At 40.8% G+C, this 16935-nt stretch overlaps 1 protein-coding gene across 3 annotated transcripts; it reads left to right on the forward strand.

Annotated features, from left to right (window-relative positions):
* The first annotated feature begins 634 nt into the window (after positions 1-634).
* On the forward strand, positions 635-15249 carry BIVM (basic, immunoglobulin-like variable motif containing). 3 transcript variants are annotated; one of them, XM_068182565.1, is made up of 11 exons: positions 637-899; positions 1970-2570; positions 3370-3496; positions 4428-4523; positions 4610-4714; positions 6458-6552; positions 7721-7853; positions 10132-10203; positions 11063-11146; positions 12724-12820; positions 13761-15249. In XM_068182565.1, exons 2-11 carry the CDS (start codon positions 2081-2083, stop codon positions 14049-14051), a joined length of 1590 nt encoding a protein of 529 aa, XP_068038666.1. In that variant the 5' UTR covers positions 637-899; positions 1970-2080; the 3' UTR covers positions 14052-15249. The 3 variants fall into 3 exon arrangements, with proteins under 3 accessions (XP_068038668.1, XP_068038666.1, XP_068038667.1); XM_068182566.1 differs by having other exon boundaries at positions 637-807; XM_068182567.1 differs by lacking the exon at positions 10132-10203 and having other exon boundaries at positions 635-899.
* The last annotated feature ends 1686 nt before the right edge of the window (positions 15250-16935 follow it).

Here is a 16935-nt window from a genome sequence, read left to right on the forward strand (position 1 = left end):
AGACAGTGTTACCTGAAATAAACTTTTGTTCCTTCACACAGTTTTACAGAAGCATTGTTGATACACAGGTTCTTACTACTGTCAGGGGAACAGAGAGAACCCTGGCACAAATATAAGTTATCTGGTCCAAGCTCCCGACCCAGGCAGGGTCAGCCCAGAACACATTGCACAGGATTGCATCCAGACGGTTCTTCAGTATCTCCAGTGAGGGAGACTCCACAACTTCTCTGGGCAATCCGTTCCAATGCTTGGTCACAAGCACAGTAAATAAGTTCTTCCTCATATTCAGATCGAATTTCCTGCGCATCGGTCTCTGCCCGTTGCCTCTCGTCCTATTGCTCGGCATCACCGAGCAGAACCTGGCTCCATCCTTTTGGCACCCTCCCTGCAATACTTATTGATGAGATCCCCTCTCAGCCGTCTCTTCTCAAGGCCGAGCAGGCTCATCTCCCTCAGTCTGTTTCTCACCGTTCTGCGCCGAGCCCTCACGTAGGACGCGCTCCCTTCCCCCGCCATCCCCGCCCTGCTCCTCCCCTCCCTCCCGCGCCCGCCCGCGGGGCACCAGCGGGCGAGACCACGAGGGCGCATATGGGGGGGAGGGCGACCGAAGAGGCGCTACTCACGGCGCCGAGGCGCGGCCGCGGCCCAGCCGGGAGGCGCCCGCCACTGGTTCCTCCGAGGCACCGTGAGGGCCGTCGGCGGGAGCGCGGCCGCCGGGCAGCTCCGCGCCTCCCCCCGTCCCCGTGCGGCGGCGGGAGTTGGTGCGGGCCGGCGGCGGAGGAGGCGGGGGGCGGCGGGGGCGCGCAGGTGAGCGCGCGGCTGTGTCTGCTTCCGGCGCGCCCGCGTCCCCGCTCCGCCGCGGCCGGGGAGGCGACGCTGGCGAGCCGCGCTCCGCGCAGGTAACACGGCCCGGGGGCAGCCCCGCCGCCCCTGCCGCCGCTGCCCCTCGCAGGCGCCCAGGAGGGGAGCGAGCCCACGGTCCCGGGGGACCCGTTCCCCCGGCCCGCAGCTGTTCACTCTGGAGCCGACTGGCGGCAGCGCGGGGGGAGGGGCGGGTGCTTGGATGTGTCCGTGCGCTCCGCCTGGCGGATCCGGCCGCCCGCGGGGGCACGGGGGCGCTCCCGGGGCGCTGCAGGTGCGGGGCAGCGGCCCGAAGCGCCAGTGTTGCAGGAGGAGGCTGTGGAGCGGAATTCCTGCCTCCCTCGCGCCGCGTTCCCATCTGCGGCGCGTCTGCGGACGTGCGAGCTGCTGAGATGACAGATAACACACGCTCTCAGCTTGCCCTTTAAAAATGCTCGTTTAAAGCAAGCCAGCCAGCCGTCTAAATTTGTTTTTGGTAATTCTTAGCTGCCATAAACAAAACCTGCTTTTCTTTTTCACGTCTTGAAGAATAAGAGGCATGTAAAAATAAAAGGGAACCTTTAACAGCTATGGGAAGACAGCACTGGAACAGATTGAGGGTGGTGTTGTCAATTTGCAGTCGATAAGGTTATAGTTACTGTAATTGTATGCTTGAACTACGCTTGCAGTAAAAGTTGCAGGATTCAGCACAATTAAGACCTTAAATTGTGACCTTAAATTTCTGTATGATGATTTATTAATTTGTATAAATTATTCTCTGCTCCACAGTGTATTGTGACTGTAAGGGATAGAAGAGAGCAACCACAACCAAGAACATGTAGAAAGCTTTTAATTTTTAAATTTTTTTATTCGTGTGCTGGTTTATAAGTGTAATTACTTGTTGTGTCCCCATCGTGATGCCACTGTTGGGTATGCTGTTGGCACCTCACAAGTGCTAAAAGGTGTATGTAAAATCTGTAGAGTTCTAGAGATGCTTAGGGAAAGACACCACATGGGTTGTGGTATCTTGAAGGCTATTTCAGCTTTTATTGGCTATGAGTTCAAAGATAACCTTTGTGTATATTTTATACTGAATGAGACACCTGTGCTAACTTTAACATTTTTTTAGGTACCTCGTTGATACCTTGCAGAGGCAATGGAGGCAATGGTGAAAACCCTGTTGTAATTAAAACATAAAGAAAAAATATTCTTCACTGTGCAATACTTTTAGTATCATTCAATGCCTACTATTTCAGAAGATGAAAAAGAAAATGGTTCTGGAAGTAATGGAAACACTGAAAACAGACCTGGGAAAGAATCCCCGGAAGCTTCTCTTCACGATCCTGTGAAGCCATACTGCATGTCAGACGCCTCCACTGCATCCTTGGTGTCTAGGGAAGATGGACATTATCCATGGGGATGTCCTGTGACTCATACAAGAGAGAAGTTTTATACCATCTGCTCAGACTATGCTTTTTTAAACAGAGTAACATCTATTTGTAAAAGTCCAAGTGCTTCAGTTAGTGCCTGCCTATCAAGTAGTGCTGCCTTAAACGTTGGAAATAACACACCTAACTCACTCAGCGTTCAAACTGGTGCTTCAGAGATTATCTACAATGAAGATGCTAACTTGGAAAGCCTGCCTGGCAGTCTTGGAAAGCTTCCACTGGCATGGGAAATAGACAAATCTGAGTTCAATGGCGTGAACTCAAATCTGAAGAACAAAGCAGGTGAGGTGGTGAAGTTTTGATGTGAAAGAAAAAAGGCTTCATGTTCCTGCCTTGTTTGTGAAGGGAGCCGGCCAGCACATGTGTCCTGTGAGGAAGTGTCATGGAAGAGCCTATACTTCATTACAAGGAACTTGTGTGCTTTCTGGTATCCTCCTCCCACAGTCCTGCCCCTTGTTGTTGGAGTGTTTTTTATCTTTTGTTTTAGTAGTACCTAGTATAATATGCATCTGGATGTATGGCTTCAAAAGAGGACAAAAATATTTCTGCTGTAGCACGTGGCCCAACTCTCCATTTTCTACTGTCACAGGGGCTTATAAAAAGGAAAAGACCTTGGGTGTATATTATTATTAATGGATTTGCATATAAGTTTTTGTAAGAAGCTGTAGCTGGCTGCAAGGCTGGCTGTGAAAACAAGCATTTCATTATGTTCTGTGCCTACATAATTTTAGGAGACGGGAGGTCCACATTGGTCTGAGAGTCTATTTTTGGGATGGGTGATTTAATGCATTAGGATAATCAGATTGATTTACCTCTCTAAGCAGTTGGGCAGGTCATCATTAATTCTGTCCATGATCTAAGCACCATTTGTTTACAGAGCTAATAGCAGCTTTACAAACCTGTTGACAATTTAGATTATGTATTTGAGCTTTCTCCTTTCAGTTAATGTTTAGTCCCAGTTTATGCTTACTAGCACAACTGGTGTCTCTATTTGAACTGTATGCTATTACTAAAAGTATTTAAGAAGAAAGCTGTGAATGGCAAACTAGACATTAATTTGATTCTGAAATTTGATTTGCAGGCAACATGAAGAAACAAGGGACAAAGAAAAAATCCGTGGACAAAAAAAGCAAACAATACAGGGAGTGTCCTCAGCGTTCAGCTCTTGAAGACGTGAAGGAGAGAAAAGTATTGGACCTTCGGAGATGGTAGTATTTATGAACTCATTTATGAAGTTATGAATTTATGAACTACACTAACCATGTAGTTTCTCAGTTAACACTGTTGTTAGTTATCTGATTTCAAACTTCTCAGTAAAGTCTTTGTAATTTGTTTTTAGTAGAGATGTTAAGCATACACACACTGTCTCATGCATTTTAGAAGAAGAATTAGAGCTTCCCTCCCATCTGTTGAGATTTTCAAAACATTTTTCTTTCTGAACATTCCTTTTGCTTTCAGCAAAAGAAAAACTTACATGGGGATTCATTGCAAAACAAAATACAAGTTCAGTAGCATGGTCAGGCAAAAAGTAACCTTAAATGTACCACTGATATGTTTTACTTCTGATTTTACTTTTTATTGGGAAATACTTGCTCAGAATCTGTAACTTCTGTACAACCATTACTGTATTAATATAGCTCACTAATTCAGTTTGTTTAATGCATTTGTCTGGTTCTAACTTTATGTCTGTGACACCATAAAGTTGGCGTTAACCTAGGGAATCTGTGGCCCAGAATGACATTCATTAGTAAATTGGTAGAGATGCAGTTTGCCACAAGGGCATGTGTTAGAAGGGACTGGATAAAACCATTTTTATATTAGTACAGAATCATATTTTCCTACAGGATCATTTGTACAGAACTCCCATGGGGCTGTTATAAATTTGATTTATATGAGATAGGGTAGTGGCATCTGGCAAAGAAATCGATTAACATATTTGCTTAATTTTTGTTTTTAAGGATAGAGTTGTTTTGGATTTTTTGTTTGCTTTTTATAAATAAAAATACAAATACAGATGACATAAAAACATTCAAAATAACATGGCACTTTAGTGCCATGGCACACAAAAAAGTAGTTCAGGTTTGTCATATACGTGAGTCAAAATTGTGTTACTAATATGTTTGAGGTTTCTTGTTCAAGGTATTGTGTTAGCCGACCTCAATACAAGACTTCCTGTGGAATTTCATCTTTAGTGTCTTGCTGGAATTTCTTATATAGTACACTAGGAGCTGGAAGGTAAAGTCACACATAGACTGCTTTGCTTTGCCTCTAGAGTGTCAAAACTATGTTTCTAATTGCATCACTTTTTTTTTTTTTTGAAGTTTACCCCCCATCACTCAAGAAGAAGCCTTGCATATCCTGGGCTTTCAGCCCCCATTTGAGGAGATTAGGTTTGGTCCCTTCACTGGAAATACAACTCTAATGAGGTATGTTTGGGTCTTTTGATGCAGCTAAGAGATAGAACCTTTAAAAATTCACTAGTAGTTCATGTGTTTAAAAACAAAGCGGCTGACATGTTAATCCTCTTAAGTTTTAGAATAATGAAGTATACCCGAGAACGCTGACAATGAAACTTCTTAAAGAGTTGTTTGCACTGGCCAGTTTGAATGGTGTGATGTTGTTACACAGGTCAGGTCAATGAGAAATTCTATTTGATTTTTGGTTCAGTTTGTGTAATGGTTATATAATATTCTAATGAGTCTAGTCTCCTGGTTAGGAAACTTTCTCTTTACACTTATTTTGCTATTTTTGAAAGTGCGTGTTAAATGCTTGCTAATAGCACTGAAATGGCCTGAAAAGACAACTGATACACTGTTAGCTTAATGTAAAATGTAATTTAAGAATTGAAAATGAGATAGAGCTGAATCCGTGCTGCAATGGAGCTGTTCAGGAACAAAAATGTGAGGCTGGAGTCACAGAACACTTTGAAATTTTTTATCACTTCTACTCCACTGTTTCCTGATAGTTAAAGGTTGGACCTAAATTCTTTGTTGTTTTTTTTTTTTTTTGGTATTAAATTAAAAAGACATTTGAGGATTAAACAGAGCCAAGAAGCATATTGTACTAGAGTGCTGAACATTTTGACAGGGCTTTGGAGTGCTACCTTTTGGTGAGATTACAAACTTTTGCAGAGTTCTTGCTTACTTAATGAATTATATTGTTTAGTTATTTTTTTTAGGACAATATATAGTATTTCGCAGATTAGGGTTGTGCTGGATTTGAAAATGTGGCAGCAGTCTATTCTCCATCTAGCATACTGGCTAGATCATTGGGAAATGTCATGAAAATTTCCTTACCTGCTTTAGGAAATTCAGATCCAGGATTTGTATCTCTTCCGGAGTATGTCAGGGTATAGCAAGTCTTACAGACCAAGCTGATCTAATGTTCCGTCTCTTCCTGTCAGCAGTCTATACTGTTGAAAAAGTTCAACTTATAATTCTTCTTTGAGCATTCTCTATGCCACAGAGAAGTTACCCATCTTTTTGTTTTCTTTTATTTTTCATGCATGGTCCAATAATTTTGAAGTGCTTGGCAGATTGGGAAACAGGAGGGCTGGGAGCCAGCCCCATTACCCAATATAGCTTTATGACTGAGATATTATCTTCAAACATGTGAATTTGAATCTTCTAATGTGGAAAAATTGCTGGCCTGTCCTCAGTTAGTGCTGCAGTGAGGAGTTGCAGTATGAGGCTCCTGTAATGCTCAGGCTTTGTGAAGTTTAGGTGAGAGAAACCCAACAGGATAAGCAGAAAGTTTCACTTGGAGGGTCCTTTCTGTTGTCTTAGATTTCATTTATGTACCCTACAAATCACGATTGAAGTTTGGCACCTCAGAATTTATGTGTCTTTCTAAAGGCTGAGTAATTGAACATTAGAAGTGACTGGGCTAAATACAATAGGACCAACATTTCACATGCAGATCTTTGGTTATTATGTATCTATGTCAAGTCTGGAAAAGCAAAATGAAGGAAAAGGCTCTTTGTATTTACTTCTCTGTCTAGGATATGTTAAGTTTTGTATTGGGTGCTGTGGTCATCTACAATCTAAATATTAGTGAGGTAGGTACTTAGTAGCATGCCAAGACTTTTTTTCCTTAACTGTCAAATGTGAGAAATGAAATTGCATTTAATAACTCTTGAGTTACTACAATCTTTAAGCTTATTGTTTCAGATGGTTTAGGCAAATAAATGATCACTTCCATATCAAGGGATGCTCATATGTTCTGTATAAACCTCATGGGAAGAACAAGACAGCTGGAGAAACTGGTACGTAGCTAATGCTAAAGTATCATCTTACAGTGTATAAATTGAAAAATCCTGCAGTGTGTAGCATTTGACAGGATGAAGTCTGTAAGTAGTACTTCCAGTCCAGTATAAGGTATCAAATAGCTCCAAGTTTGCTGGTTTTTCTGGTTTTACTTTTTCTCTTATTTAGCTAAAAAAATTAATGTATACTTTTATTATGATAAAATATATTCTGCTATGTATTCTGCTGTCACAGAATTGGAATTTTAAGATATCCAGGAAAGCAACTGCATTTCCAGTTCTGTGTTGGTACGGGAAGATTTCTTTGCTGTCATCCACTGGGAGAACAAAAATAATTTGTCCTTACTTAGTATTTTATGCTTTTAAAAAGCCCAGTTTTAAAGGTAATGAACTTACCTGTTCTGCCTGGCTGTAGCTAACATCTCTCTCTAAAGCTAGCTGAAGATTCTCAATTAGTGTATGAAGCTGCATTTTTGCCTGCTTTTTAGGTGTGCTGTTTAAAAAATTTTACTTTCAATGCACAGTTTACTAGCCTTGAGTAAAGTCTGGATAGTTACCTTCTAACTGAAAGCTTCTTTGAAAGCACAAAATCACGCTGAAAAGTTTTAGATATTATTAAAATGGATTTTTTTTTTCCTTGACATCTCACTTGAGAATTATCATGTTTCAGTGCCTCTTCTAGTCTTCTCCTGAAACTGAGCACTGTGGTCACATTATAAACCATTGCATGCCTCTGTGTCTTCCTGAGCCTAGGAAGCTCCAAGGGGCTCATGGTACCAATATGTTTGAGTGGTTTCAGTCTTACCATCAATGGGTGCCACATCTGACTTACGGCAGCTGGGACTGCATTCTGTTGCAGTGTGTATTTCCTAGGTTAAGAGGTACTTTTGGTTCTTTTTAAAATTTGATTTTGATCTAAACACAAAGCATACTTTATATTGCATTTCCCTGGTACAGACTGTGCAGCAGATAGTGTTTAATTTCCTGCCTGGTACAAAAAAATAATACATTAGAAAACAAAAGTGTATTTTGTGCATGCCTGTCAGGTCATGTCCTCCCACTTAAAAAACAGTGTAACTACTTAGTTGTCAAATAGGTCTTTTTTTCTGCTGACTGTGTTACACAGGATCCAAAGCACCCTGGCCTGTAACCTGATCTTTCTGTGTAGCTGCAGGGGCCCTAGCAAAGCTAACACGTGGACTGAAAGACGAATCAATGGCCTACATCTACCATTGCCAAAACCATTATTTTTGCCCAATTGGATTTGAAGCAACCCCAGTAAAAGCTAGTAAAGCCTATAGGTAAGATACTGTGTTTATGCTTATTTTAGTGGAAGCAACACAAAAACTTACTGCAAATTAATACAATTTTTCTCCATAAATAATGGTTCCGTTTGTGTCATACAGGCATCTGTCTGAGCTAGAAAAACACTATAGTGTTCTTTGAAAGGACTGACTTAAAATGAAACGTAACTAAACAGACTACATTAAGAGAACTTACAACAGAAAACTCTAATTGGTATTAAGAAATTGTTTTTTTAAGACCTTCTAGCCATGTAGAGAGAAGGTGGTTATTTTATTGAAGGACAAGTGAAGGTAACTAATCTGAAAAATGAAAACATACGGGCTGAAAAAAGGCCAGGTGGGTTTTTTTTTAAGGCTAAACAATAAAAAGCCAGCGAATTATAGGGAGAATCTGTTCCTAGAGCGCTTGGAAGGGAAAACAAAGTGTGTGTATGTTGCAATTTTCCTTTGTAATCTAGAAGTAAAAAGTCTACAGTGATATTAATCCTTCGTGAGGTGGATGTGATGAAATTTACGTTTTGAACCAGTGCTTGTTTATGGCAAGATCAGGAGTTGTGTAGATATCACAGGATGGTGGTTATGTAATTTTGTTGCATTAATGTTGACTAATAATGGTGATGGTAAACTCCAACTACTGGCATGTAAGACATAGAAAAGTAAAGATGTGTAAAGAATTTGTTACCAGGAATTGGGAGGGATTGGGAGGAGAAAAGCCAGAAGAGATCTTTGGGCTAAGACATTAGGTCTGGCTTTTTTAACAATGGTTGAAATGCTGGAGTACTTCTATAAGTTTAATATGCCAGTTATTTTATAATAAAAATACAGTTCCCTGTAAAATAATTTCAGATTTGTCAGAGTGACACTACTAGGATAATATAATGCAGTAGTTGATATAGTTTTCAATTAAATGCAGATTTAAAAAAAAGGTAATAGCATTAATATTCTACAGAATTTGGGGAGAGTCTTGCATTAAACCCACAAATTTTAACTTTGCAAATATTAATTCTTGAGATATGTATTAGCTTTTGTAAGGTATTTACCTTGCTGCTTGATGTAGGGTGCTATATGTTGTAGAGTACTCTATGCACTCTCTTGAGGAGAGTAGTTTGTTTTACCTCATTCACCAAGTCATATTAAGCTGTTTTTCCTCTCTCAAAGTAGTTGCAAACATGGTGTATGTTAAAGGATTCTGTTGGACTTTCTCTGTGTTCAGCCATTGGTCAGTATTTATTAGTATTATCATAGAGCAGAAGTAGTCAATCCCTGAGACAATTAGCAGATACCAGAACTGGGGAATGTTAAACGATGAAAAGCATACGTCAGTAGTATAAGGTGAATATATATTCACCTTATACTGCCTATTTGCTTGCTGAGCGGTCTGACTTTGACTTTGTTGAAGAGGTAGGTTCACATCAAGGAATAGAGAATGCTAGCTCTACTTTTGGAGTTCAAAATGGTCATTGATTGGGGTGATAAAGCATAATCATCTGAATCTAATTGGTTCCCAGTGTGAAGCTTATGATAAGGTTAATGAAAGCTTTTAAAATAGGAACAAAATAATACAGTTTTTTTATTGAGACTGAGTTCACTGACTTGCCAGGTTTGTGAGAAGAGTATAAAAAATATTCCCCAAGTAGAAAGCCAGCACATCAGTCTACTTGAGTTTACCAAAATGTTAATCTCTTGCTTACTCAATCAGTTAGGAAGAATCTGCACTAGAAGACCACAAAGTAAAAAAAAAATTTTACTAGATCTAAAACACAGTCTGAGAAATAATATGGTCCAATGTGTGGAAGCATAACATGCCTTTTAACTTATTTAAATTTACACTGTTTAGTAATGAGTGAGAACAACTTTCATTCTTTACCCATGGCTGAAATGGATTCTTAGTCACTAGTGATGTTATTTTTAAGTTAATATGAGCTTTCTTTCTTAACAACAGTTCTCTTCTAAAAATGTAACATGAAATAATAAGTTCAAGAAGCTTTTATAGCCTTACTTTAGGCTGGAGGTCAGACCAGATGAGCATCCTGTTTTCTTGGTATTTTCTGATCCTACTGAGGGGAAAAAGTAGTTTTGTTTTCAGAAGGACTAGCAATAGATTCTGGAGCAGTTCTTTTTTACCTGTTTTTGCACTCTACTTACTAAGTAAAGTTTTTATTTAAAAATCAAGCTAAGAAACATTTTAGGTCCCAAAAGAAGTGGGTGGACAGATTGCTAGGCTGAGCTTAGAGACAGTTCTTAGGTCACCCACAGACTTCCTGTATGATCTTAGGTTGCTGGATTTGGACTCGGGAGACCTGGGTTCAGTTCCCAGTTCAACCACAGACTTCCAGTGTGACTTTAGGTAAGTCAATCCATCTATCCTGTGTCTTGGTTTCCCATCTTTGCACTGATGGAATACATTGTTATTTTACAGGAAATTTTTTGTAAGTAAACAAATTGTTCCAAGCAATAAGACCATGTGCTGTCTAATACCCTAGGCAGAGAAATGTCAGGTTTTGTCACAGTAGAAACTGATGTCATTTTTCATGAGATAATTATACACATGAAGTCACAGAGCAGTCCTATGTATCTTGTCAGTTCTGCCCTAATACCTGTCAAAAATTTTCCTTGACAAGGTTACTGGAAGCTTTGAGCTTCTTGGAAGTTGATTTCAAAGTAGTATTAATTCAAAGGTTTGGATTTAAGTACCTGGTATTGGATGTTTAGAAGGAAGCATTTGAAGTTGCCAGTTTTGTTCTTACAGGTTTCCCTAAAGCTCTTAGTAACATCTGTCAGCCAAGGTATAGTTTAAAAATAGTGGAAAGGACTCTCATGACTGTTAGACATCACAGATAGGGAGGAAGCTGTTTATACCACATTTATGTGGCGTTCCACAACTCTTATTTCTGTTGTTTCCTATATACTTATATTTGCATCATGTACCAGAGTGTCTTTCATCCAAATAAAACTGCTTTTAGTGAAAGTCTGTCTTCCTCCCAAATAATGTGTAGTAGCATCCCCAAGGTTTGCTTTCAGGCCTTGAAACAAAAAGTTCCCTGTACGCAATTGCAAGCACTATAGCACAGGAGCTGGTGTTTAGTTTGGCTGGGGAAATAATTTTAAAGGTTAGAAAATCCTAAAAAGAACAAGAGACTGTTAATATCTTTTTCTTTTTAGTATGCACAATAAATCTTACTAGGATTGTATCTTCTATTGAACAGGGGTCGTGTCTTGCAGCAAGAAGTAGAATATTGGATCTTAATTGGAGAGCCCAGCAGAAAGCATCCAACAATACATTGTAAAAGGTATGTTAATTGGTAAGAATGTAAAAGAATGTTTTCTTTCAAAACAGTTTGTAGTTCTCTATTCAGAGTCACCGAGTGACATTTTAGTTCTTTTTAATGAATAAAAACGTGTATATATATGTATCTAATAGAAACAGTTGCTGCTTTAGTGAGAAGCTTTGTGTTTTGACCTCAGGGCTGGCTCTGAAGTTTTATGTGGCCTGTCAGAACATATATGTGCTGCTGAGAGCCAATTCCATATCTCTTGTTTGAGTGTGACACAGCTCATATTAATGAGGAAGAAAAGGCAGTTTCAGCTGTCTACGGTCGTGCCAGTTGTGACTTAGGGACTGCATGGCACTTGGAGGAGTTAACATTGGAGCTGAGGACATTCACAGGCTGTGTCTGGGCTGTGCACAGAGTATTCTGCTGCTGCTGAGATAGCCTAGTGCAGGTGCAGCCTGGATTCTGTTGTGTTATTTGCTTATCTGTGCATTCAAACAGCACATTTATGGTGAGGTTTCACTCAAACAAATTGTTGCCTAAATTAGACATACAGACTAGGAGAACTAGAGGGTGCTGTGTAGAAATATCATGGATTACTTATATTTAATAATTTTTTTTTGTCAGTGATATTACCTTGTCAATAACTGCAAACACCTGGGTATTCTGGACTAAGAGATTAAGTGCAACAAAATTAAAATCACGTTATGCATCTGATTAATGAGAAATGGCATATTATAGGTCCCAAGGGTAGAACTTTGTTGTGTGGTATATTAGCTACAAATGGCACAGGAAAAGGTTTCTCAGTATGTAATAAAATGCTTTGTAATTGTGATTGTCGAGACATTCTTCCTCCTGCTGTATTGCCAGTGAAAGCTGGCAGAAAGTCCTGTGCTTAAGGAAAGGGGGGCAAAGGTTGGAGTAGTAATGCATTTTCTGAACTTGGAGGGTGGTATTAGAGAGAAACAGGTAGTTAGACCTTGATAGAAATGCAAAAATGATGTGCAGGTTTAAAGAGGTCTGGAATATAAAAATATTTATTTCAGTTAGGCTGGAAGTAATTATGAATCTTTGAAAAGTTGAGTGAATGAGGAGTGATTGAATCGATAGTTTAGAATTAAATAAAGTGGAGGAGTGAGTTATGATGAGAGCTGTCTGGTAAAAGCACATTTAGTGTGTGAAAGAAACCAAGGAACTGAACAAAATAATACAAAAGGGTAGGAGAGGTTTAAATTTTAAAAAGGCTCATGTTTCTCCCTGCCTAAACCACACTTAGCCTCTTTCTTTCCTGAAGTGATACATTGGTAAGCGTAAGGAATGTAATTATGACTCATGGTGCTCTTACGCATTTTGGAAGGTGTTTCCCAAGAGCAGGAATAATCAGTGAGAATGCTTTGATTAAAAGCAACACTTTTACATCTAGCTTGATGTCTTTGATAGTGATGCTTTTGTAACTTTACACATTCATTTATCTTTAAATCACTGATAAGACTATTTAAAGCTACAGATCTGTATTTGCGTGTATGTGTACGTGAGTCTTTGTGCTGCTGAGATTTCATAAATATCAGCTGAGTAGTAATGATTCTGTTCTGTAGGTGGACAGATATTGTCACTGACCTAAACACTCAAAATCCAGAATATCTAGATATTCGACACCTAGAGAGAGGATTGCAACATCGAAAAACAAAGAAGGTAAGGTAAACTCACTAAGATGGGAGGAAACTCATCATAGGTTTTTGCAAACTTACTCATACTTCAGCAGTGTAAGATAACTTCACTAAAGGAATTTGTTCTGTTATGAAGTGTTGCTGAAGACAGAAGTATAATGTGGGTTCTTGCATACCGAAGTCATTTAGATTTACTTGATGGACAAGATAAGTATCAGTACCTATATCAGTAGCTTGGTATATGCTAGGATGAACCAGGATATCTGTGTATTTGGTCAGAATATTTAACTTGGCAGGTTTAAAAGATAGCTGCAGCAAAAATGTTCTGCAGAGAAATTACAGACCCTTTGGGTATGATCCTCCAATGACATTTAAGTGGGAAAGAAAGTACCAGTTGAGCAGGATCATGCTTAAAGAATGTGTGTATCTCCCTTGTGTGAAGTTACTGTCAGTGCATGTGGCTTTCTTTCCTTTAGATAGGGTTATATCTCATGGGTGGAGGATGTATTTGTGATTTGCAGATTGAAACTCTGTGAGAAATAATAGAGGAGATGATTTCAGGTGCGAAGACCCTATGGAAGACTTGTCAACAAGATGAGGATGGACTAAAACAGATAATTGCTGAGAAGGTAGCTAGAAAGTAAAAAAAGACTAGCAGAAGATAAGTGGTACTGACCCATGAAGGATATAATTGATACTCAAAAAGATGAATAAGAAAGCAGTAATTTAATCTAGAAAATAATCAGAACTGATTGATGCAAGTTGTATATTTCTGTATATGATTTTGTGCTGTTTTGTTGTTTGTTGTTTTTTTCCCCCCTGGTTTGTATGTTGTGGCACTTCTTGTTTGCTTTTTTTTTGAAAATATCATGTTACTTGATAAAATGTTGATGTCGAATATCTATGTATGTTAGAAATGTACCTGTGGTGTTCATTTAACAAAGAAACTTTTTTACTTTGATTAGGTTGGAGGAAATCTTCATTGCATCATTGCCTTTCAGAGACTTAACTGGCAAAGATTTGGTCCTTGGAATTTTCCATTTGGGAATGTTAGACAGAATAAACAATCCCAAACACAAGGACAAGGAATTTCCAAATCTGAGAGTGAAGACAATATATCTAAGAAACAACACGGGCGACTGGGTCGATCTTTCAGTGCTAGCTTTCATCAAGAATCTGTGTGGAAGAAATCTAATCTTCGGGAGAGGAGGAACAGTGGGTATCAGAGTTACAATGATTATGATGGAAATGATTAAAATTAACTTTAGATTATAGAGTTGATATATTAAAGTTAGTTTTAATCAAAACATATTAGGGATTTATTAGTCCTAGAACACATAAGAATAGAAATTATGGTATAAGATACAGCTTCATAATTATTAAATAAATATGTTGATATGGTTGCAATAGATGAGATCTGATGTATAAAGTGACAGATAAGCACAGATTGTTGTAATTTTGCAATCAAAGATGAATATGATAGCAAAATTAATCATTTCTTTTGAAATAATTGTACTATGTCCTGATCTGTAAAAACAAAAGAGCAGGTTGAAATCAGTCAATGTAATAAACAGACTTCATTGAATATATTTATTGTTCAAAAGCATGAAAAATTATGGTATGACATTATAAAAAAGGGTTATTCTGCAAATGGTGTAAGGATAAAAGTAACCATTGCCTTTGTTTTTAGCACTTCATTTTAGTAAGGCTGCCCATATCCAGTGCAAATGAAAAAAAACATCACATAGGTTAGAAAACCTTGGATTTACAAAGAGAATGTACATTCTCCGTTTAAGTCCTATTTGACTTCTGTCAGTCAGATAATCATATCTTGTCAAGCAGGTCTCAGTTGCTTTTCCCTTATCTGGTTGCCTGTTTTTGACTGTGAGGAGTCACCTGTTTGAGGACAGAACTTCTCTATTATTTTTGCTCTGTGGGTAAAGTGGCTGAATTCTTACCTTGGAGCCTCCTGAGAGCATGGACTCACTTAACACAAGCTTATGAAATTCAGCATTAAAAGCTGCATTTACCTTTAGCCAAATGAGCTAGCTGAACACTGAGTTCTGTTGGCAGTTCTTTTCCTTGTTCAGTCTTGCAATCTCTGTCCTTTGTCTGCTGCTTTTTTTCATTTTGTGTGAAGGGGATGCAAGTGCTGAAGATTGCTGGCCACCCCGATGATATACCTCTCAGCCAGCACACAATTCAAGCTTTTTCCGGTGTCCCAGGTGATTTATTTTTTCCTTTTTCTCTTTCCCTGATAAATCCAGTTGTTTGCCCAAACACATCTCAACAGTTGTGTTGTTCTATGTACAAATGTTCATACCTGCTCAAGGATTAATTTTTTGACATAAAAAGATTTGTCATGGAATGCAGGGGTTTTGTAGGTTGCTGCTTTTATTAACCAAAAATGGGAGACTTTTAGACTTTTGTTCATTCAATAAAATTTGTTTTCTACCTTGTTGTTTGCGTTTCATTTGTTTTGGAAATGATGGCCCTACATTTAGTGAACGTCTTGAGCAAAATAGGTAAGCAACAGATCAGAGTTGCAACTACTGCTTAAGCAAAGTAGATGAGATTTCTTTGGTCATAAAAAGTGGTGCTCGGTGCAGCCACTGTGACGTCTACTATTTCATTTCTCGAAGCCTGCGGCCTCATGACTGAACAAAACTCATAGGTTTTGAAATTTTATTTTCCGGATGAACTATTTTCAGAGCCTGTTTTTGCAAGCTGAGTTTGGGCTGAGAGCTCAGCTTTGATTAGAGTACTTGAGCTATGTTCTTTAGGGGATTTAGGACTTACATAGCCAGAGTTACATGTGTGTCTCATAATTTTTGCTTAATAATGATAGTTGCACTGAGACACGGGGTCTCTCCTCTGATGGTACTGGCTGTTCTGCTTAAGTAGGTTGGGATGAAATTCTGGTTTTACAGTATTTTGCTCTTGGGTTGGAGACTGTCACACTTTATCCACAGAGTATGTAGTATATGGATTCTTCTAGCGCTAGCAGGAGCCAAGTGCATGTGCTGCAGGGAGCTTTCCCTAGGGATTCCCGGGTGGTGGGATGCCTGCAGTGGGGGGCACTGGGGCTGTGGTTGAGGCAGAACAGAGAGAGCACAGGCTGTAGGGGAAATCATGTTTGGGAGTGGGAAAAATAGGACTACTTTTGGTCTGCATTGTGGGATTTTGTTCTAGGACAGGAGACTTTTTACATTCTCCAACCAGAGAAGGGCAATAGAGCTGGTAAAGGCTCTGGAGCACAAGTCCTGCGAGAAGCAGCTGAGGGAGCTGGGGTTATTTAGCCTGGAGCAGAGGAGGCTCACTCTCAGTGTGAGCCTTATCACTCTCCACAACCACCTGAAAGCAGGGTGTGCAACCAGGTGGGGATCGGCCTCTTCTCCCAGGTAACAAGTGGCAGGACGAGAGGAAATGGCCTCAAGCTGCACCAGGTGAGGTTTAGGCTGGACATAAGGGAATTTCTTTACAGAAAGGGTGATCAGATACGGGGACTGCCCAGGGAGCTGATTCAGTTACCGTCCCTGAGTGTTTAGTCTGGACGTGGCACTTAGATCATGGTCCCGTTGACAAAGGGACGTTCGGTCACAGGTTGGACTCGATGATCTCGGAGATCTTTTCCAACATAATTGATTCTCTTATTCTCTGCGGTTAGGTACTAGGCTCTCCTCCAGGCATCCGAGGAGCCTGCCGGCCACAGGAGCCGCAGCTGGAGAAGGGGCGGCGGGAGCCTCCTGCCCCGGTGTGCGGGGCGGGGAGCGAGCGGCCGCTCCCGGGCCGGGCCCTGCGCGGCTCCGCCCCGCGCACTGCGACTCCCAGCGGCCCGCGGGGCCGCGCCGGGCGGGGCGGCGCTCCGCTCCGTGGGCCGCCCGCGCTCCGCTCCGCGGGCCGCGCTCCGCTCCGCTCCGTGGGCCGCCCGCGCTCCGCTCCGTGGGCCGCGCTCCGCTCCGCTCCGCGGGCCGCCCGTGCTCCGCTCCGCTCCGTGGGCCCCCCGCGCTCCGCTCCGCTCCGTGGGCCGTCCGCGCTCCGCTCCGCTCCGCTCCGTGGGCCGCCCGCGCTCCGCTCCGCTCCGCTCCGTGGGCCGCCCGCGCTCCGGGGGCCGGGAGGCCGCGCATGGTGGAGCCTCCG

This window comes from Anomalospiza imberbis, chromosome 2 (genome assembly GCF_031753505.1).
Source record: "Anomalospiza imberbis isolate Cuckoo-Finch-1a 21T00152 chromosome 2, ASM3175350v1, whole genome shotgun sequence".
NCBI lineage: Eukaryota > Metazoa > Chordata > Aves > Passeriformes > Viduidae > Anomalospiza > Anomalospiza imberbis.